The sequence below is a fragment of the Camellia sinensis genome, chromosome 14 (genome assembly GCF_055761805.1).
Source record: "Camellia sinensis isolate YWXY chromosome 14, ASM5576180v1, whole genome shotgun sequence".
NCBI classification, from domain to species: Eukaryota; Viridiplantae; Streptophyta; class Magnoliopsida; order Ericales; family Theaceae; genus Camellia; species Camellia sinensis.
Genome location: NC_138974.1, coordinates 86,000,676 through 86,022,837, shown reverse-complemented (window position 1 = coordinate 86,022,837; position 22,162 = coordinate 86,000,676). Strand labels below are relative to the sequence as shown.

Here is a 22,162-nt window from a genome sequence, read left to right as displayed (position 1 = left end):
AGGTCTCTTCACCACTGAAATCTTGAGGGATTTCAGTGGTGAAGATGATGCTTTGAAGTCCCAAGAAGGAGAGGGCCACCCCCTCTCCTTGTTGTCCTTGAAAAGGGCATATTTTGACCTCTTAAGGAAGCCTATGCTTGAGTGTGTGTTGAGCATGTTTGGTTTGTTTTTCATGCTTATATATCCATAATATAACATGATTTCAAGTTAGTTTTGGAACTCCATGCATGTTTAGCATAGTTGCCATGTAATGCCTTAATGTGCCTTAGGTTGTTAGCCTTTGTTGGAGCATGTTTTAGGCTTGTGAAGATTATGTGCTTATTTTGCCATGTTCTAGGTCTGTCCATAAGTATTTGGGTTGATTTTAGCATGCATTATATAGCTCCTTTGTATTTGGGCTTGTTGGCCTTGAGTATGTGCATGTGTAGCATGCCATCTTTGCATTGTTTTGGTGATTTGGGATCATTCTACATGCCATTTCAGTCCCATTTCCATGCTTGTTTGATTGCCTTGCATGCCTCTTTAATGCTTTGGAAGCTTGTGTAGCAATGCTCCAAGTTTCGTTGTTTATGCATGTCTTTGTTTTTTGAGTCACTTAGATGCCATCTAAGTAGTCCTTTAGCTTTGTTTTAACATGCTAAACCTCTGATTTTGGTCCTTCTTTTCATGCCATGTTTGGTCATGTTAAGTGTAGTTCAATGCCTCATTGATTTGCTTTGAACACTTAGGCCATTTGGTGCATGCTTGGCTTGATTTGTTGCTTGGTTTGGCACCATGTATTAGCATGATTTCAAGGCTTATAATGCATGCTAATTGTTCATGTTTGTCCCTTTCAAGTGTGTTTGAATGTTGCTTGATTTGTGCTTAAGTGTTGGTCCTTATGTGCATGTGTGTGTGTATGCCATTTAGCCCTCACTCTTTAGCACTTATGGCCACTGTTTTAGGTCTATTTTCGAGCTGCCTAATTCATGTATAAGTCCATCTTTCCATTTATTTGCATTTCCATATGTATGCTTGTATGCTTGCATAAGTGCTTTGCCATGCCATGTTGCATCCTTAGCTTGTATGCCTAGGTTGCATTGCATCTTGCATGCATTCCTTGTCCCTTGACTTGGGTGATAGGGATTGGGAGTTTTGTTTGATTGGTTTGCATACATTTGAAATCAAAGTTGCATACTTGGTTCTTTGGGCCATCATGCATGGAAATACGTGATTGGTGGTCCGAGAACCGAGGTACATGTTCCTTTGAGTCATCACAATGATAAGGGACATGGTTGGTGCGTACATGCCTTGAATTGTGTTGCCATGCTTTGTTTTGCCCTCTGTTGCTGTGAGTTGCAGGTTCTGCAGGAATACTCTGCCGACCGGCAGTGTAATGTGCCGACCGGCACCATTTTCTCTGCCGACAGATTCAATTTTGTGCCGATGGCCATACCACACTGCCGGTGGCAATTTCAATCAGCCGGTGGTGATCCTCTCTGTCCAAGGGATCAGTCCTGAGGCTTTAACAGCCTCCAGAGGAGGAAAGGAAGGAAAACAGAGGCAGCCCATGCATGGTGGCGCGCTTCCCGAGGCGTTTTCCTGCTTTAATTAATTTATTTAATTTGTTAATTAAATTAGTTAATTTGTAATATTAATTAGCTTGCGTAGTTAATTAATTTGTAATATTTATTCGGTCCCTCCGAGTGAGGGTAAATCTGTAATAAGTGTGTGTGGGTGGTGTGTATGTCTTCCAACCCCACTTCTTTCTTCCCTTTTATTTACCTGCTTACGGTGGTAGATTAGGGCATGTTGAAATTCAGCATACCTTATGCTATGCATGCGTGCATTCATGCATTTTGTATTACATGCATTAGGCTCGGTACATCATGCTAATTGCATTCGTACTTCAAATCAAAAAATTGAATATGTGACAATTGTGCATTTTCACATAACATGTTTAGGATAGCCGAGCCTATTCTAGTAACATTTTGTATGCGATGCATTAGGCACTTCACATGGACTTGGATCATGCATGTTTGCTAACAAGTTCTTTGTTTTGGCACGGAGTACTATGTAAGTGTTTCCGCTTTAGCATATCACATGAGTGTGAATATTGCCATGACAGCATGCTTAACATGTGGCTAGATGCTTATGTGTTAAACTGTTTTGAACGCCTGTGGGTGAAGGTTGGATTGTTTGAGTTGGAAAAACTCGTTGAAATCCGTATTTTAGCCTACTTGCGAGTAGCAAATTCCAAAGCATTTTCAAACCGAACGGATATGCAATGTTTATTTCCAAATTAGGCAATCTAGTCTATACTTGTTTGTTGTGCGCATAACATAGTAATTCTAGGCTAATAATTGGTTTTAGAACACGTAAAGTTTTCAAAAAAGGATATCACGGTTAGTAGAGGCCGGTCTTCGGACCGGGCGAAGGGGGGTGCTCATAGCTGACCTTCCCCGATCGTACCCAAGCTCCCGAGCCGAGACAACTCCGGTGATGACGGACATGTGGCCTTCGGCACCGAGTCAGGGTTTCCTAAATTCTCCCACAAAAAATATTTAGGTGGCGACTCTGTATCTGGAAAAGCAGTCCATGTTTGGCACTACTTTTTCAAAAATCTGTTTCTCAAAACGATTTGCCAGATTTGGACTCTTTGGTTCAGATTAAGAACCGCGACACAAATCGATTCCGAACTGTAGCAGCGAGGCCCACGCGGGCGCCGTCTACAGTTTCTGGCGACTCTGCTGGGGAAATTTAGAGAGCTTGACTCGAACTCGTGATATCCTGTTTTGATCTCATTTATGTGTTTCTTTGCATAGCATGTGCATTGGTGCGCCTAGGAACACAGTGTTTGCCATCTGCCATTCCTGAACGGTTTGCCGGAGGCTTGCCTTGTCAAGGCATGTCCATAAGGCTGACCGGCTATGGGCTCTGACAGCATGGGAACATAAACCCCGGTTTACCGGGGCACCCTTTTTGACCATTCGACCTAGTGCATATTCAGATCCATAGTGACCATTCCAAATTAGGACAGGTTGTTTACCCGATGCTAAGTTGTTTGAAACCACTGTGTGCGTAGTGAAACCCTAGCTCCTGACAAAATAGGACAGGGAAACCCTACCCCAACATAGGGGTGTTTTGTTCTCTTTACTTGCTATGTGCTTTTAGAGTGTTGCTCTACAGGAACGCACATGTCAGTTTGCAAGTTTGAGTATCAAACCTGGGGACACCAGTATCAGTATCAGTTGTGAGAATCAGTTATCCGCGGGTATTGGTTCAGCTTTCGGGAACAGTGACTTCTGGGAACAGTGATCAGCAGTAGGGTACAGTTGTTTGGCTACACCCGTGATTGATCAGTTTGGGCTGAAATGCTGTCTGTTTTTCTTTCAAGGTTCAGAGAGTTGCAGAGTTGATACAGAACAGCCAGTGTCTCCCCTTTGCTGAGGCAAGATTTATGGCAACACAAAGTTCAGAAGAAATTGTGGTTATGACGGCTGCATTGGAGCAGGGGACTGTTCCGCAGAGTGAGGCCAGCATCAGTATGTCATACCCACCCAGGTCGCCCGTTGTGCACCCGGTTTGGGCTCCCTAGTTATACCAGGCTCGTGAGCCCACCACCTTCGAATTGATGGGGATGATAGGCGATCTCCAAAGGTCTGTGGCAGACCTCGCCTATGGAATGTCGGCTTCACCTCCAGCGGCGCCGTGTGCCGGGAATTTTGTATCACAGGAGCCCCCGCTACTGGGGTGGATTGTGATAGAGCTCAGCCAGCCAGAGGTGGCTTCCGGCTACAGCTGCGACATGTCAGCAACAACTGGGTTTCGCTCTGAAGTAGCAACCCAAACCCTTGACCAGGCTGAGGCCGGAGGAAAAGATAAAATGAAGGCAGATGCCGACCCCATTGAGCAACTGCTGTGGGCAGTCGAGGCTTTGAAAGTCAGAGGGATGAACAAGCAACAAACGTCTGCAATAGTGACCAAAGCTGTGGATGATGCTTTCCCCACTCCGATCAAAGGCAGTTCAAGCCAGGCAGAAAACCGGGATGGGCCCCGTCATGCCCAGACAGTTCCTGTAGTTCCCAACCCTGCACCGGGAAAGGTTCAAAAGGCCAAGGCAGCGCCAGCTGATCCTTTCGCCAGCGCATCTGGCAAGAATCCTCAAACTGCAAAGTACCTGCCCCGAGGGCGCAGGGTCTTTCACGACCTCCACATGCCTTTGTCTAGGGCATTGCTAATATTGGCGAAGAATGGGCATCTTAAGCCTTTGGAGCCCGGCCACTCCCGAAGAATCTCCCCGCCACTCATGATGCTACCTTGTACTGCGCGTACCACCAACAGTCCGGTCACAGCACCGATGGATGTTCCCGCCTTCGTCATGAAGTGCAGGATTTGATTGATAACAAGGTTATCCTACCACCCACCTCGGGCAAGCCCGTCACCACTCAGTTGTTGGATTTCGAGGGCTCAGATACTGCGAGTATGTGAAGTGAAATGCCTGCGGGCAACATTTGGTGTATTTTGGATGAAGCGTCTGGCACGCATTTTGAGCATCGGTGAAACCGAGTTTTGTAAATCCTGGCTTGGATATCGAGTCAGTCTTTTTTGCTTAAGGGTCTGTCTGGTTGTATCGAGTCAGTCCCGGTTGTATATAATACCAGGTGATTCTGGGGTCGTTGTCCCGAACGCCATTTTGTTATTATCTGTTTTTGTTTTGAGTCTGTTTCTGCCAAGGGGCCAATTGCACCAACAGAACCGATTGAAACAGCTGTTGCTGTCTCAACTTCATGCTTACTTTCAGCATAAGTGCTGGAGAATTTGAATGGGCTGACAGTACATCTCGCCTGCTCTCCTGTGTGCCAAACTCATTGCATTAACCTAAGTTTTTCACAAACAAACTTTTTGAACACTGCGGTGATGAAAACGAAGAGGAAGGAATTCCTTGGGTTTTGCAAAATTTTGATCATTTTGAGAGAAAGAAAGGCGTGCTAAGCCTTTTTATGAATGAAACCATGCTTGTCGGCGTGAGTACTGAGAAGGATCCTGGCCTGATCCAGATTGGTTCCACACTATCTTCGGCACGAGCGATTTGTCGCTTTCTTAAAAACTTTCAAAAACAAATGTTTTACGCGGCCCTGCGAAGACCTGTGTGGAATCGCTCTTGAGATTGCGCAGCCTAGGATCGCTCTCAGCCTCAAGATTCAACCTATTTGTTTTCCGAGTTTGAACCCGTTTAGAATGTTCAGAAAGTTCAACGAACAAACGCCATGGAGGCCCGTGTGGCCAGTTTCGAAACAGCCCTCGAGCAAGAGGCACCAAAGCCGAATCAGAAGGAGTAGATCTCGTCGGAAGAAGCTCGTAGAGCAACCGGGATGGATTCTCCGCAAATCAGTGCAACAGCCGTTCTCCTAGACACAGAGAGGCTTCAATTTCAAAAAAAAAAAAGACCATTTGGCATGGACTTGCTACTCTTTTACCCTTTGAGAGGCTCGCTGGGCCGAAAACCCGGAAGGGCGGCCCAGGCAAAAGTTAGAGCAAGAGAAAAATACAAAAAAAGAGAAAAATACGAAAAGAAAGATTGAAAAAGAAAAAAAGAAAAAAAAGCAAGAAAAGAAAAAAAAGAAAAGAAAAAGAAACGAACAAAAGAAAATGAAAAGAAGCTCGCAAGGTCGAAAACCCGCATTGGGCGCCTTGGCAAAAGTGAGAGCCTAAAAAAAGGTGAAGGTTAAAATACCCGAGTGGACCTTAACCGGAACTACGTAAGGCTTGATTCCCATGTTTGGGATACGTAGGCAACTTCATCATGAAGTCCAGCCCCCAACGCTTTCATAAGCGTCTCAGTCCATGCAATGGTTTCGATTTCATCCCCAAAGTCCAGTGGCCAACACCCTTCAAGGTGATTGTGTCCATATATGTGTTGTGACCGTCTTCGTCATGTCTGTGTCTAAGAGCTCGACCACCGCCAATGAAGACTGTCCGCGGATTGCTGCGGCACCATCCCAAACAAGGGGCAACTTTCCGTCGCCACAAGCCACCGTGAGCCGCCATTCAAACTAGGGGCAACTTTCCATTGCCTCCCACCCCCCTTCAAACCAGGGGCAATTTTCCATTGCCTCCGATCCGAGGTCGCGCATCTCGAAGAGTAAGTTCCATGCTCGTTGGGCATTGACTGTTTGAAAAATAGTTTTTGAAAATTTTTACTGAGGATTGACTATTTTCTCGAAAACTATTTCATTTTCCAAAACTGGACCATTGTCTTGGACCCAAAAAAGGAAAACTTTCAGTGCTTGCTGCCTGACTTGCATGCTTTTCAAATCAAAAATCGAACAAGTACATTAATCTGACTCTCATTTTGATCAAAACTGTTTTAGTAGAAAGCAAAAACAAAGAATGGTTAAAATGATAAACTAGGGGCACAGTCGAGCCAGGCGTTCTGTCTTTCCCCCGTCATCGACGTACTTGCCAGAAGGGCGCTCTGCCCGCCGGAAGAAATAGCTGTGAGCTAACGGCATCGGGCGTGAACCCACACCTTTCTATTTATCCATCAATCACCCCGGGGAGGGATGAACAATGAGAGATATGAAGAATAGAGAGGTGTAAGTTGAGAGAAAAGTGAGGAAAAGGGTTTCGAGAAAAAAATCCAAGCTTGAGAGTCGAGTGATGTGAGAATCACAAATCAGGCAGGGTGGGAAACAATACCCAGATTGAACTGGCTCCTCGTGGTCCGAGGTCTCCCATCTTCGTTTACGCGTCTGTGTGTCGTGTCTCTTTCATTTGACGGTCTCGTCTTTTGTTTTGAGTCTCTCCCGAGCGTGTCTCGTTATGTTTAGGTCGTGTACCTCTTTGTTTGAGTCCTCCCCGCTGTGTTCAGTTGTAGACTCGATATCCCGGTTTGAAAAAAAACCTCATTCAATTTCAAAAATCATTTATGCTCAAGAATGCTGTGCCATTCTCTACATTCAAGCGTGTTTTAACTTCAACCGGTTCCACCTTTGAGGCCGTCTTGTCAGATTGGGCTGTTTGTTCAGAAATTGCCGTGTGCAGAATGAATCGAATGCTGTGTTATGGGCTGTGTGCAAATTAATCCCCAGTAAAGCAAGGGCTGTGTGTCCAGAATCAGGCAGTGGGTTGCTTGGGTTATTTTGCTGTTGGCTGTTTAGTTATCTGATTATTACAGTGCAAGCGTTTAATTTTCAGACAACCAATCAATTCCATTTACATTGAGGTGTAACATGATGAGATGCGATGCAATGCATGAAATGTGTCAATGTAAACACTTTTTTTAGATAAAAAGTCCGTTTCATTTCATTATCTTTTCAAATGTACAAGTTTTGGAAACAAAATCTGCCTGCGGCAGTACAAGGTAATCTATCTACCAACCAAAAAGAAAAGTACAAAAAAGAAAGAAAAGATAGCAAAAATCTGCATCTATGTCAAGCGCTCCAAGGGCCGTCAGTCCATCCTAGTCCTCTTCCTGGACGAGGGTCCAGGAGCATCATCAGCGTCGTCATCAGAGCCCGAGCTAGAACCGTCTCCGGTCTCCTCCTCCGATGACCCTCCCTCCGCCTCTGACTCCTCGTCGTCGTCATCGTCCGGGACTGGAGCTCGCGAGCTACTCCCGACGTGAGTACGCCCTCCCCTGGTACGGGGAAATATCCTGCCCTCCTCATCTCTCCTCCGAGCAGGGACAGAAGGTCTAGCTGGAGCACCTCCTGCCATGGGAATCTGGAAAGGAGGCTGAAAAGTTCACGAAAAGGGAAATGCATCAGTATGCCGTGAGCAGTTTATCAGTGCAGAATGCAGTGCGTGAGTACAGTGTATGAATGCCGTGAGCAGTTTATCAGTGTAGGGTACGGTGCAGAACGCAGTGTATGCAGTGTTCAGATACTGTGAGATCAGTGTATCATGTGTTGTGCCGTGCATCAGATTATGTAAAGCAGTGTATGAATGGTTTCAGGCCAGTGTCAGAAGGACATACCGGTATGCTGTAGACGGCTAGGAGGTCAAAAGTCCGCTGGAGCATCCCCATCATCGAGGCATTCATCGCCAACGACTGACGGGTGTACTCAGAAGAGGCCTGAAAAAGTATCAGATGCATCAATATTCTGTGGAATATCAAGTAAACTGAGGTGAATGACTGTACAAAAATGCAGTAATACGTACCGGAGGTAAGTCGGGGACATCAATGAACTCGTGACCAGCCGGTGGAGGGGCGAAGGGGATCTGATAGGTCGACCCACCCTGCCCCTGGAAAGTCAGTACAGCGGGCAGGGCAGGCCAGCCAACTCCCCGTCCTCCCTGCACTCCGCCCCTGCCACGGACTCGGGCCCTCCTCGCAGCCCCTACTCCAACTCCCGCTCCGGCCCCAGCCGCCGATGCCACAGGCCTAGCCCCCTCTGCTCGACGGCCGCTCAGGGGGCGCATCAGGTACGTCCGCACGTACTCCTGATAGTCTCCAGTGCCTCGGAAGCCGGCCTCCTCCCAACCGATAGAGTAATCATCCAGCTGCTCAGTGGTCAGCCCCTCAGTCTCCCTCATCTCTGTAGGAGGGTGAGCCGGGACTATCTGCTCAGGTAACCCGCGGGTCTGGCGTAGAAAACGCTCCCCCAGGTACCAAGCCCGACAGACCGGGCCCTCTAGCAAGATCCGGAAACGCGAGGTCTCCTCAGCACCAGGGAACCGACCCCGCATCGCCGACGGCAAGGAGGCCCATGGCCGCCATGTGATCTGAAAGTGACGGACAGTTTGTTATCTACTGTTATTGAAACATGCAGTGGGAAAGCGAAGCTAAATGAACTGAAAGTAAAGCATACCTCGGCCGGGGTGATGGTGTCAAAATATCGGCGGAAGAAGCCGAATGTCTCCCGTGGTCGCCGGGTGCATCTCCCGTCGAAGCGACTCGAGAACGGGACAGCCGGAGGAGGCTCCGCGACTGGCACGAGGGCAAGCCTAGGAAAGTAGGCGTAAACCCACAACTGCAAAACGGATGTCAGTATGACTATCAGAAAAAGCAGAATATACAGAATAAAGCAGAAATGGCAGAGCCGTGTGTTGTGTAGTGTATTGTGTACAGTGTACAGTGTGAGCAATGTACAGTCAGTGTAAAGCAGAATGTATGTGTGTGCCGTGTGTACAGTATACAGCAAGTATAGAGCAGACCACAGTGTGTGCAGTGTACTGAGTACAGAAAGTACGAGACAGGAATGAAAAAGTGGAGAAGAAATGTACCTCCCAAGCCCGCCAGTAACCTCCAAGCAGCTGGCCGTTGCCACGAGAAGCCGAGCTCATATATCCGTACAGGGTGGCCAGAGCAGCGCCGCCCCAATCGTAGTGCAAGATATCCTGGACGTCCACCAGTGCGCTGAGAAGGCAGAGAGGCACGGTGTTCGCCCAGTCGGCGAAGATGGTAGTCCCGAACAGGAACATGAGGAAGCCGCGAGCATACCTCTCCTCGTCCTCTGGGGTCATCTGCACCTCCTCCAAAACGGGCTGAACCCTGAACTGTGTCTCGAACCAGGAGTACCGCACGAAGCCTGGACGAGCTAGTGGTGGGGCCTCCCCCAGTAAATGGACCTGAGCGGCGGTCCACTCATCCATGTCGGTGTCGAAGGGGATCGGATCACCCCCTACCCCGATGCCTGTGAGCATCGAGAAGTCATAAGGGGTCATCGTCATGTCCCCTGCAGCAGAGAAGTGGAAAGAATCGGTGGTGTCCCACCATCTCTCCGCCAGAGCGGCAAGGAGAGGCCTGCATGTGGACAACCTGGAGAGCCCTCGGCAGAAGGTGCCGAAGCCCGCCCGGTCCACGATGCGCTGGACCGCATCAGGGAGCTCATCATACCACTCCCGTGCACCAGTATTCCCATACCCGCGAATGGTATGGGAACCCTCCTGCAAACAGAAAATGACAATTGCAGGACAACATTCAAAATGCAGTTTTGAAAGGACAGATATAGCATGTATGCAAGTTTGTCAGTTTCAGGCAAATACCGGGTGCCGGTGCGCTTACAGTGGAATACGTGTGTTGTGTCAACGTGTTTGGGTGTTTCATAACAGATATAGCATTGTGTGCAAATTTAACAGATTCAGACGAATACTGGGTGCCAGTGTGTATGCAGTGAAATACAGTGAGCGCAGTGTGTTTGAATGATTCAGGGCTAGTGCAGTGTGTGTGCATGTGTCAGTCTCAAGCAGATATCAGTTGTATGTATGTTTACAGTCAACTACGGTCTACGGCATATCAGATTTCAGCAGTTAGACAATACAACTAACTATGGCAGTTTTGTATCCTACATTGCAGAAAGTAAAACAGAAGATGAAAAGTTACCTCGGAAGTGCTGAAAGACAGATGGGAGGTAGGCTCGCGTAGTAGTAGCTCAGGCGCCGCGTACCTCTCAAAGCTCCGGAACTGACGCAGGCCGTCTGGGGGCAGAACGTGGATCGCCGGCCGGTAGGTCGCCGGGTCGAACGGGCGCTCGCTCAGTGGTAGGAGCTCGACCCCGGGATCCATCTCGTGGTCCGGAGGAGTCCCGCCACGTGGAATGTCGTCCGCCATGTAGAGAGTGATGTCAAAAATGGCCGGAAAAGGAAAACCGAGCCGGAATACGAAGAGTCAACCGGAAAGTCAACTCCCGAGAAGGTCGGAAATGGCCGGGAAGGCCGGAATGTGAAAGGGCACGGAAATGAAGAGGAAAATGAGGGGAACAAACCCCGAAAAGGCGAGAACGCCAAACGAGGCACCGAAACGAGAATGTGATCGGTCGAAAACGTCCGAAACGCGAAGAGAAACGCGAATCCGACGACGAAACGGGCGTAGAACGCGAAGAAACGGAGAAACGGGGAAGAGAAAAAGCTCTAGAGAGAGAGAGAAAGGGATTTCGGCGTGGAGGAAATGAGGAAATAGGGCTTGAAGCCCTATTTTATAACACCCAAGGTGAAAAGTCAAAACTGCCCCGCATCAGCAACTGTTTGCCGGTCGGCAATGTTTTGTGCCAGCCGGCACTTTTTTTGTGCCGATGGAATTGTTTTTGTGCCGATGGCCAGCCGGTGGCCTCATATTTCGGCCGGTGGGGTTCCCACGGCCTTGTTTAGGCCATATGAGAAGTTCGTGGTCTTCATAGCTCAAGAAAGTGCAAGAAAGTGCATCTCCGGCATTCAACCGGCCTCCGTTTTGACCGCGGGCCGTGTCTCCAGTGCGTGGCACTCGAATTCATGCAAGGTGTATCCTTTTTGTATCCTTTTTTTAATTCAAAAGTTGCCCCATGTGTGTTGCACGAGTTCATCACACTACTTCGGTGCATTACATTGCGCTGTCATGCGCCACACATTTGCATTGTTATGCACGTGTTACATGCGTTGCAACACGCACCCCTTTGCATTATCGTGCACATTTCTCATGCATCATCATTGCATTTCCATTCCATGCATTGTCATGCATTCTGGAATACGTGCGTTGTTGCGCATTTAAGCCCATTTACATTCCGTGTGGCATGCATGTCGCACTTAGCATTGCACTGTTTTGTGCATTTCAAACCTCGCGCTGTCTTGTGCATCGCACTGTTTTGTGCATTTCAAAGTTGTTCGCGCTGTTCTGCGCATCGCACTGTTTTGTGCATTTCAAACCGTCGCACTGTTTTGTGCATTTCAAATCATCGCACTGTTTTGTGCATTTCAAACCGTAGCACTGTTTTGTGCAATTCGAATCATCGCACTGTTTTGTGCATTTCAAATCGTCGCACTGTTTTGTGCATTTCAAACCGTCGCACTGTTTTGTGCATTTCAAATCATCGCACTGTTTTGTGCATTTCAAACCGTCGCACTGTTTTGTGCATTTCAAATCATCGCACTGTTTTGTGCATTTCAAACTGTAGCACTGTTTTGTGCAATTCGAATCATCGCACTGTTTTGTGCATTTCAAACCGTAGCACTGTTTTGTGCATTTCAAACCTCGCGCTGTTCTGCGCATCGCACTGTTTTGTGCATTTCAAAATTGTTCGCGCTGTTCTGCGCATCGCACTGTTTTGTGCATTTCAAACCTCGCGCTGTTCTGCGCATCGCACTGTTTTGTGCATTTCAAATCTCGCGCTGTTCTGCGCATCGCACTGTTCTGTGCATTTCAAATTTCGCGCTATTTTGCGCATCTCATTGCATTTTGCATGCATTCCATCGCACTGTCCTGTGCACTCGTGTTGCCTAACGCATTGCGCTATTTTGCGCATCATACTGTCGTGCAATACCGCCGGTCTGGCGAGACCTTAAACACGCATGGTCTGGCGAGACCTTAAACACGTACGGTCTAGGAGACCTTAAATCCTTGGAAGGTGTAAGACCTTTAGTGTTCGCATTGCCGTGCACTTCTTGAGCCGCGTGTTGTCGCGCATTCCATGCAACATGCATTTCATACATCATTTGCATTTCAAAAACAAAAAAAAAAACAACAAAACATGCATTGTCATGCATACATTTTGCATTCCGGTCTAGGAGACCTTAAATCCTCTAAAGGTGCAATTGCTTTGGTGTTTGTCATGCCCGAACGACTTTCGGTGGTCTGGTAAAGCCACCTACCTATGTTTGCGATGAGTTCCTAGAAGACCAACTGGGACGGTGGAAACTAGAGTTCGAACGGATTATGCCTAAGAACGCAAAGGTTCGGGAGTTCCGAGACTAAAGTCTGGTTTAAATACCCAGAGGTTTACCCTCGGCTTGAAATCTGTATGGAAGCCCCATAGGTTGAGGCAGCTTGTCTGCGCCTCAGTTCTGGATACTGAACCAACCTAGTATATCACCCTGTTGGTTAGATAGGGAAAGTTGCAATCATAGTCATTGCATCATAGTGCATTGTCATGCATTTCCATTGTAGCTTGCATGCATCCATTGTATTTTCCCCAGTAGGTCGCATTGCACTGCATTGTCATGCATGTTGTAAATATCCACTCAATCGCATATTTGTAGATATTGCATTGTAGATTGCATGCATTCATTGCATCATCTTCCGCCTATGGCTTGTGCCTTTCCAGGTTGAGCTTGGTCTGGTATGCGCCCTTACTTTTCATGTTAAAACACAGTTCTGCATGTGTATCGCGCCGATTCCACGCTGGTATGTTGGTTGAGGGTTGCGGCACCTTTTCTGTGTTACACATGGCCTGTATGCGTACATGCCTTTCCTAGGCAAGATTTGGTTTGGCCCGCGTGCCATATTCATGTATTACATTGTAGTGTAATTTTTGCATCTGGCATTAGGATCGTAGTCCTTTCTCCAGTGGGTCGTTTCCCCACTTATGTTGATTCCACCCAATACTTGTTCTTGCGTCTGTCTACAATACTCATAGTTCAGTTGACCGTTCTATGGTAGACAGACTTGTTATCTCCATCAATCTATTTGACATAGGTGTGGTTTCGAACCGTTCGTGATTGGATCACGATTCAAATGCTTTGCATGTAGCTTGCATTGTTTCAATTACATTGCATCTTCATTTGCATTATTTATACATTGTTTTGTATATATTGCATATCGTTTTGCATCCATTTTGCATTGTCATGCATGTTGCTAACCATATTGTGCCTGTTAAGTTTGTTTTCTTTGCAGGCACGATATTGTATGTACGGTTCATTTGAAGCTGGTGCAACCAGACGAGCCGCACAGGTATTGTATCTCCCGAGTGAGACGTATTGAGAATTCCATAATTCTCTTACATCCTTTCTGCATTGTAGTGTAGTTTGGTATGCTAGCTTAAAACTGTCGCATGTTTGCTTCATTACAGCTTTCTTTGCATGATCATAAGTTATGCTCGGCTTCGTGCATTGTCTTGCATTTTGCCCCTGCCTCTGGGCGCATACCTTGTTTGTCTTGCATGTTTGTCTAAGTCTTCGGCCTTGTCAAAAATGGGTCGTCTCTGGGCTTTGACATTCACTCCCGTCATTGTTATGACTTTCGAGTTCTGTCAAAGAGGGGCAACTGTAGACACCCCATTTTTGACCGTCCTCAAGACTTGGACGTCACTGTTTGAACACACGGTGATCTTCCATGTTTGTGTTCGTTTGGAGTTCCCGGAGGCCTCAGCTCGCGCGCCTTGCCTCAGGATCTCCGAACTTGACCGTTTAGTGTCTGGTTTTGCACCAAACACTTGCATCTTGCCCTTGAGAGGCAGGGTGGGGCTTGTAGACCATCCCCACCCACCACCGGCATTGGCTAGAGGCCACCGGCTGGTGTCTGCTGCCACCGGCAATATAGTTTGCCGGCCGGCACTTTTTGTTGCCGACCGGCACTCTTTTTGGCCAAGATGGCATTTTTGGCCGGCCGATTGCTGTTCATCTGCTTTTGCAGATATTTTTAGACAGCTGTCTTGCTATTGCATCCCTCCATACACGTGTACGGAGGGATCTCCCTCTTGCAAAGCTTGTCTTGTAAGCTTTACAAGAGACATATAGAGAGAAGCTCTCTCTAAGGCAAAAGGGGGGAGAGAAGGTTAGACTTAGGATATTTTGGAGAGCAAAACAGCCATTGTTGAGCTCTTGTTCTAGGGTTTGGGTGAGATACACATTCTATCTCTCTTTCCCTCTCATTTTGTTCACTAGGTGTTTTGTGTCTCACTATTGCACACAAACACCTAGTGTTTCACCTTCCTCTTGGAGCTGAGGTTCTAAAGGGTTTGTTTTGAGATTTTGGTGTTGGATTCAAGCCAAAGGAGGTCATTGGAGCATCATTTGTAAAGGGGTCTTCAAGGGTGAGATTCTAGTCCTTTTTTTCCCCATTTTTGCATTGATTTTATACCTATCTTAGAGCTGTTTTTGTGATTATTGTATAACATAAAAAAGTTCTGTTTTTAGGCCCTCTTTATTGTTTATTAAGAGTGTTTTGTTTTTTGAGGGTTGTTGACCACCCTTAGACCTCAAAAGGCCTCTTTTTGAGCCATTTTGTGCTAGCTCCGGGATTTTGGTGTTGAGGTCTCTTCACCACTGAAATCTTGAGGGATTTCAGTGGTGAAGATGATGCTTTGAAGTCCCAAGAAGGAGAGGGCCACCCCCTCTCCTTGTTGTCCTTGAAAAGGGCATATTTTGACCTCTTAAGGAAGCCTATGCTTGAGTGTGTGTTGAGCATGTTTGGTTTGTTTTTCATGCTTATATATCCATAATATAACATGATTTCAAGTTAGTTTTGGAACTCCATGCATGTTTAGCATAGTTGCCATGTAATGCCTTAATGTGCCTTAGGTTGTTAGCCTTTGTTGGAGAGTCTTGTGAAGATTATGTGCTTATTTTGCCATGTTCTAGGTCTGTCCATAAGTATTTGGGTTGATTTTAGCATGCATTATATAGCTCCTTTGTATTTGGGCTTGTTGGCCTTGAGTATGTGCATGTGTAGCATGCCATCTTTGCATTGTTTTGGTGATTTGGGATCATTCTACATGCCATTTCAGTCTCATTTCCATGCTTGTTTGATTGCCTTGCATGCCTCTTTAATGCTTTGGAAGCTTGTGTAGCAATGCTCCAAGTTTCGTTGTTTATGCATGTCTTTGTTTTTTGAGTCACTTAGATGACATCTAAGTAGTCCTTTAGCTTTGTTTTAACATGCTAAACCTCTGATTTTGGTCCTTCTTTTCATGCCATGTTTGGTCATGTTAAGTGTAGTTCAATGCCTCATTGATTTGCTTTGAACACTTAGGCCATTTGGTGCATGCTTGGCTTGATTTGTTGCTTGGTTTGGCACCATGTATTAGCATGATTTCAAGGCTTATAATGCATGCTAATTGTTCATGTTTGTCCCTTTCAAGTGTGTTTGAATGTTGCTTGATTTGTGCTTAAGTGTTGGTCCTTATGTGCATGTGTGTGTGTATGCCATTTAGCCCTCACTCTTTAGCACTTATGGCCACTGTTTTAGGTCTATTTTCGAGCTGCCTAATTCATGTATAAGTCCATCTTTCCATTTATTTGCATTGCCATATGTATGCTTGTATGCTTGCATAAGTGCTTTGCCATGCCATGTTGCATCCTTAGCTTGTATGCCTAGGTTGCATTGCATCTTGCATGCATTCCTTGTCCCTTGACTTGGGTGATAGGGATTGGGAGTTTTGTTTGATTGGTTTGCATACATTTGAAATCAAAGTTGCATACTTGGTTCTTTGGGCCATCATGCATGGAAATGCGTGATTGGTGGTCCGAGAACCGAGGTACATGTCCCTTTGAGTCATCACAATGATAAGGGACGTGGTTGGTGCGTACATGCCTTGAATTGTGTTGCCATGCTTTGTTTTGCCCTCTGTTGCTGTGAGTTGCAGGTTCTGCAGGAATACTCTGCCGACCGGCAGTGTAATGTGCCGACCGGCACCATTTTCTCTGCCGACAGATTCAATTTTGTGCCGATGGCCATACCACACTGCCGGTGGCAATTTCAATCAGCCGGTGGTGATCCTCTCTGTCCAAGGGATCAGTCCTGAGGCTTTGACAGCCTCCAGAGGAGGAAAGGAAGGAAAACAGAGGCAGCCCATGCATGGTGGCGCGCTTCCCGAGGCGTTTTCCTGCTTTAATTAATTTATTTAATTTGTTAATTAAATTAGTTAATTTGTAATATTAATTAGCTTGCGTAGTTAATTAATTTGTAATATTTATTCGGTCCCTCCGAGTGAGGGTAAATCTGTAATAAGTGTGTGTGGGTGGTGTGTATGTCTTCCAACCCCACTTCTTTCTTCCCTTTTATTTACCTGCTTACGGTGGTAGATTAGGGCATGTTGAAATTCAGCATACCTTATGCTATGCATGCGTGCATTCATGCATTTTGTATTACATGCATTAGGCTCGGTACATCATGCTAATTGCATTCGTACTTCAAATCAAAAAATTGAATATGTGACAATTGTGCATTTTCACATAACATGTTTAGGATAGCCGAGCCTATTCTAGTAACATTTTGTATGCGATGCATTAGGCACTTCACATGGACTTGGATCATGCATGTTTGCTAACAAGTTCTTTGTTTTGGCACGGAGTACTATGTAAGTGTTTCCGCTTTAGCATATCACATGAGTGTGAATATTGCCATGACAGCATGCTTAACATGTGGCTAGATGCTTATGTGTTAAACTGTTTTGAACGCCTGTGGGTGAAGGTTGGATTGTTTGAGTTGGAAAAACTCGTTGAAATCCGTATTTTAGCCTACTTGCGAGTAGCAAATTCCAAAGCATTTTCAAACCGAACGGATATGCAATGTTTATTTCCAAATTAGGCAATCTAGTCTATACTTGTTTGTTGTGCGCATAACATAGTAATTCTAGGCTAATAATTGGTTTTAGAACACGTAAAGTTTTCAAAAAAGGATATCACGGTTAGTAGAGGCCGGTCTTCGGACCGGGCGAAAGGGGGTGCTCATAGCTGACCTTCCCCGATCGTACCCAAGCTCCTGAGCCGAGACAACTCCGGTGATGACGGACATGTGGCCTTCGGCACCGAGTCAGGGTTTCCTAAATTCTCCCACAAAAAATATTTAGGTGGCGACTCTGTATCTGGAAAAGCAGTCCATGTTTGGCACTACTTTTTCAAAAATCTGTTTCTCAAAACGATTTGCCAGATTTGGACTCTTTGGTTCAGATTAAGAACCGCGACACAAATCGATTCCGAACTGTAGCAGCGAGGCCCACGCGGGCGCCGTCTACAGTTTCTGGCGACTCTGCTGGGGAAATTTAGAGAGCTTGACTCGAACTCGTGATATCCTGTTTTGATCTCATTTATGTGTTTCTTTGCATAGCATGTGCATTGGTGCGCCTAGGAACACAGTGTTTGCCATCTGCCATTCCTGAACGGTTTGCCGGAGGCTTGCCTTGTCAAGGCATGTCCATAAGGCTGACCGGCTATGGGCTCTGACAGCATGGGAACACAAACCCCGGTTTACCGGGGCACCCTTTTTGACCATTCGACCTAGTGCATATTCGGATCCATAGTGACCATTCCAAATTAGGACAGGTTGTTTACCCGATGCTAAGTTGTTTGAAACCACTATGTGCGTAGTGAAACCCTAGCTCCTGACAAAATAGGACAGGGAAACCCTACCCCAACATAGGGGTGTTTTGTTCTCTTTACTTGCTATGTGCTTTTAGAGTGTTGCTCTACAGGAACGCACATGTCAGTTTGCAAGTTTGAGTATCAAACCTGGGGACACCAGTATCAGTATCAGTTGTGAGAATCAGTTATCCGCGGGTATTGGTTCAGCTTTCGGGAACAGTGACTTCTGGGAACAGTGATCAGCAGTAGGGTACAGTTGTTTGGCTACACCCGTGATTGATCAGTTTGGGCTGAAATGCTGTCTGTTTTTCTTTCAAGGTTCAGAGAGTTGCAGAGTTGATACAGAACAGCCAGTGTCTCCCCTTTGCTGAGGCAAGATTTATGGCAACACAAAGTTCAGAAGAAATTGTGGTTATGACGGCTGCATTGGAGCAGGGGACTGTTCCGCAGAGTGAGGCCAGCATCAGTATGTCATACCCACCCAGGTCGCCCGTTGTGCACCCGGTTTGGGCTCCCTAGTTATACCAGGCTCGTGAGCCCACCACCTTCGAATTGATGGGGATGATAGGCGATCTCCAAAGGTCTGTGGCAGACCTCGCCTATGGAATGTCGGCTTCACCTCCAGCGGCGCCGTGTGCCGGGAATTTTGTATCACAGGAGCCCCCGCTACTGGGGTGGATTGTGATAGAGCTCAGCCAGCCAGAGGTGGCTTCCGGCTACAGCTGCGACATGTCAGCAACAACTGGGTTTCGCTCTGAAGTAGCAACCCAAACCCTTGACCAGGCTGAGGCCGGAGGAAAAGATAAAATGAAGGCAGATGCCGACCCCATTGAGCAACTGCTGTGGGCAGTCGAGGCTTTGAAAGTCAGAGGGATGAACAAGCAACAAACGTCTGCAATAGTGACCAAAGCTGTGGATGATGCTTTCCCCACTCCGATCAAAGGCAGTTCAAGCCAGGCAGAAAACCGGGATGGGCCCCGTCATGCCCAGACAGTTCCTGTAGTTCCCAACCCTGCACCGGGAAAGGTTCAAAAGGCCAAGGCAGCGCCAGCTGATCCTTTCGCCAACGCATCTGGCAAGAATCCTCAAACTGCAAAGTACCTGCCCCGAGGGCGCAGGGTCTTTCACGACCTCCACATGCCTTTGTCTAGGGCATTGCTAATATTGGCGAAGAATGGGCATCTTAAGCCTTTGGAGCCCGGCCACTCCCGAAGAATCTCCCCGCCACTCATGATGCTACCTTGTACTGCGCGTACCACCAACAGTCCGGTCACAGCACCGATGGATGTTCCCGCCTTCGTCATGAAGTGCAGGATTTGATTGATAACAAGGTTATCCTACCACCCACCTCGGGCAAGCCCGTCACCACTCAGTTGTTGGATTTCGAGGGCTCAGATACTGCGAGTATGTGAAGTGAAATGCCTGCGAGCAACATTTGGTGTATTTCGGATGAAGCGTCTGGCACGCATTTTGAGCATCGGTGAAACCGAGTTTTGTAAATCCTGGCTTGGATATCGAGTCAGTCTTTTTTGCTTAAGGGTCTGTCTGGTTGTATCGAGTCAGTCCCGGTTGTATATAATACCAGGTGATTCTGGGGTCGTTGTCCCGAACGCCATTTTGTTATTATCTGTTTTTGTTTTGAGTCTGTTTCTGCCAAGGGGCCAGTTGCACCAACAGAACCGATTGAAACAGCTGTTGCTGTCTCAACTTCATGCTTACTTTCAGCATAAGTGCCGGAGAATTTGAATGGGCTGACAGTACATCTCGCCTGCTCTCCTGTGTGCCAAACTCATTGCATTAACCTAAGTTTTTCACAAACAAACTTTTTGAACACTGCGGTGATGAAAACGAAGAGGAAGGAATTCCTTGGGTTTTGCAAAATTTTGATCATTTTGAGAGAAAGAAAGGCGTGCTAAGCCTTTTTATGAATGAAACCATGCTTGTCGGCGTGAGTACTGAGAAGGATCCTGGCCTGATCCAGATTGGTTCCACACTATCTTCGGCGCGAGCGATTTGTCGCTTTCTTAAAAACTTTCAAAAACAAATGTTTTACGCGGCCCTGCGAAGACCTGTGTGGAATCGCTCTTGAGATTGCGCAGCCTAGGATCGCTCTCAGCCTCAAGATTCAACCTATTTGTTTTCCGAGTTTGAACCCGTTCAGAATGTTCAGAAAGTTCAACGGACAAACGCCATGGAGGCCCGTGTGGCCAGTTTCGAAACAGCCCTCGAGCAAGAGGCACCAAAGCCGAATCAGAAGGAGTAGATCTCGTCGGAAGAAGCTCGTAGAGCAACCGGGATGGATTCTCCGCAAATCAGTGCAACAGCCGTTCTCCTAGACACAGAGAGGCTTCAATTTCAAAAAAAAAAAAGACCATTTGGCATGGACTTGCTACTCTTTTACCCTTTGAGAGGCTCGCTGGGCCGAAAACCCGGAAGGGCGGCCCAGGCAAAAGTTAGAGCAAGAGAAAAATACAAAAAAAGAGAAAAATACGAAAAGAAAGATTGAAAAAGAAAAAAAGAAAAAAAAGCAAGAAAAGAAAAAAAAGAAAAGAAAAAGAAACGAACAAAAGAAAATGAAAAGAAGCTCGCAAGGTCGAAAACCCGCATTGGGCGCCTTGGCAAAAGTGAGAGCCTAAAAAAAGGTGAAGGTTAAAATACCCGAGTGGACCTTAACCGGAACTACGTAAGGCTTGATTCCCATGTTTGGGATACGTAGGCAACTTCATCATGAAGTCCAGCCCCCAACGCTTTCATAAGCGTCTCAGTCCATGCAATGGTTTCGATTTCATCCCCAAAGTCCAGTGGCCAACACCCTTCAAGGTGATTGTGTCCATATATGTGTTGTGACCGTCTTCGTCATGTCTGTGTCTAAGAGCTCGACCACCGCCAATGAAGACTGTCCGCGGATTGCTGCGGCACCATCCCAAACAAGGGGCAACTTTCCGTCGCCACAAGCCACCGTGAGCCGCCATTCAAACTAGGGGCAACTTTCCATTGCCTCCCACCCCCCTTCAAACCAGGGGCAATTTTCCATTGCCTCCGATCCGAGGTCGCGCATCTCGAAGAGTAAGTTCCATGCTCGTTGGGCATTGACTGTTTGAAAAATAGTTTTTGAAAATTTTTACTGAGGATTGACTATTTTCTCGAAAACTATTTCATTTTCCAAAACTGGACCATTGTCTTGGACCCAAAAAAGGAAAACTTTCAGTGCTTGCTGCCTGACTTGCATGCTTTTCAAATCAAAAATCGAACAAGTACATTAATCCGACTCTCATTTTGATCAAAACTGTTTTAGTAGAAAGCAAAAACAAAGAATGGTTAAAATGATGAACTAGGGGCACAGTCGAGCCAGGCGTTCTGTCTTTCCCCCGTCATCGACGTACTTGCCAGAAGGGCGCTCTGCCCGCCGGAAGAAATAGCTGTGAGCTAACGGCATCGGGCGTGAACCCACACCTTTCTATTTATCCATCAATCACCCCGGGGAGGGATGAAAAATGAGAGATATGAAGAATAGAGAGGTGTAAGTTGAGAGAAAAGTGAGGAAAAGGGTTTCGAGAAAAAAATCCAAGCTTGAGAGTCGAGTGATGTGAGAATCACAAATCAGGCAGGGTGGGAAACAATACCCAGATTGAACTGGCTCCTCGTGGTCCGAGGTCTCCCATCTTCGTTTACGCGTCTGTGTGTCGTGTCTCTTTCATTTGACGGTCTCGTCTTTTGTTTTGAGTCTCTCCCGAGCGTGTCTCGTTATGTTTAGGTCGTGTACCTCTTTGTTTGAGTCCTCCCCGCTGTGTTCAGTTGTAGACTCGATATCCCGGTTTGAAAAAAAACCTCATTCAATTTCAAAAATCATTTATGCTCAAGAATGCTGTGCCATTCTCTACATTCAAGCGTGTTTTAACTTCAACCGGTTCCACCTTTGAGGCCGTCTTGTCAGATTGGGCTGTTTGTTCAGAAATTGCCGTGTGCAGAATGAATCGAATGCTGTGTTATGGGCTGTGTGCAGATTAATCCCCAGTAAAGCAAGGGCTGTGTGTCCAGAATCAGGCAGTGGGTTGCTTGGGTTATTTTGCTGTTGGCTGTTTAGTTATCTGATTATTACAGTGCAAGCGTTTAATTTTCAGACAACCAATCAATTCCATTTACATTGAGGTGTAACATGATGAGATGCGATGCAATGCATGAAATGTGT

The 22,162-nt window shown here is 46.6% G+C and overlaps 1 protein-coding gene and 1 long non-coding RNA gene across 6 annotated transcripts in view; both read right to left on the bottom strand.

The window, feature by feature from the left end:
• LOC114289807 (uncharacterized) overlaps positions 1 to 22,162 on the bottom strand; it is a 52,627-nt gene that overhangs the window by 15,770 nt on the left and 14,695 nt on the right. The window lies entirely within an intron of this gene.
• LOC145807814 (uncharacterized) lies at positions 7,254 to 8,449 on the bottom strand. Its single transcript, XM_082906775.1, has 3 exons — positions 8,146 to 8,449; positions 7,961 to 8,059; positions 7,254 to 7,719 (listed from the first exon to the last, which is right to left on the bottom strand). Exons 1-3 carry the CDS (start codon positions 8,404 to 8,406, stop codon positions 7,435 to 7,437), a joined length of 645 nt encoding a protein of 214 aa, XP_082762901.1. The 5' UTR covers positions 8,407 to 8,449; the 3' UTR covers positions 7,254 to 7,434.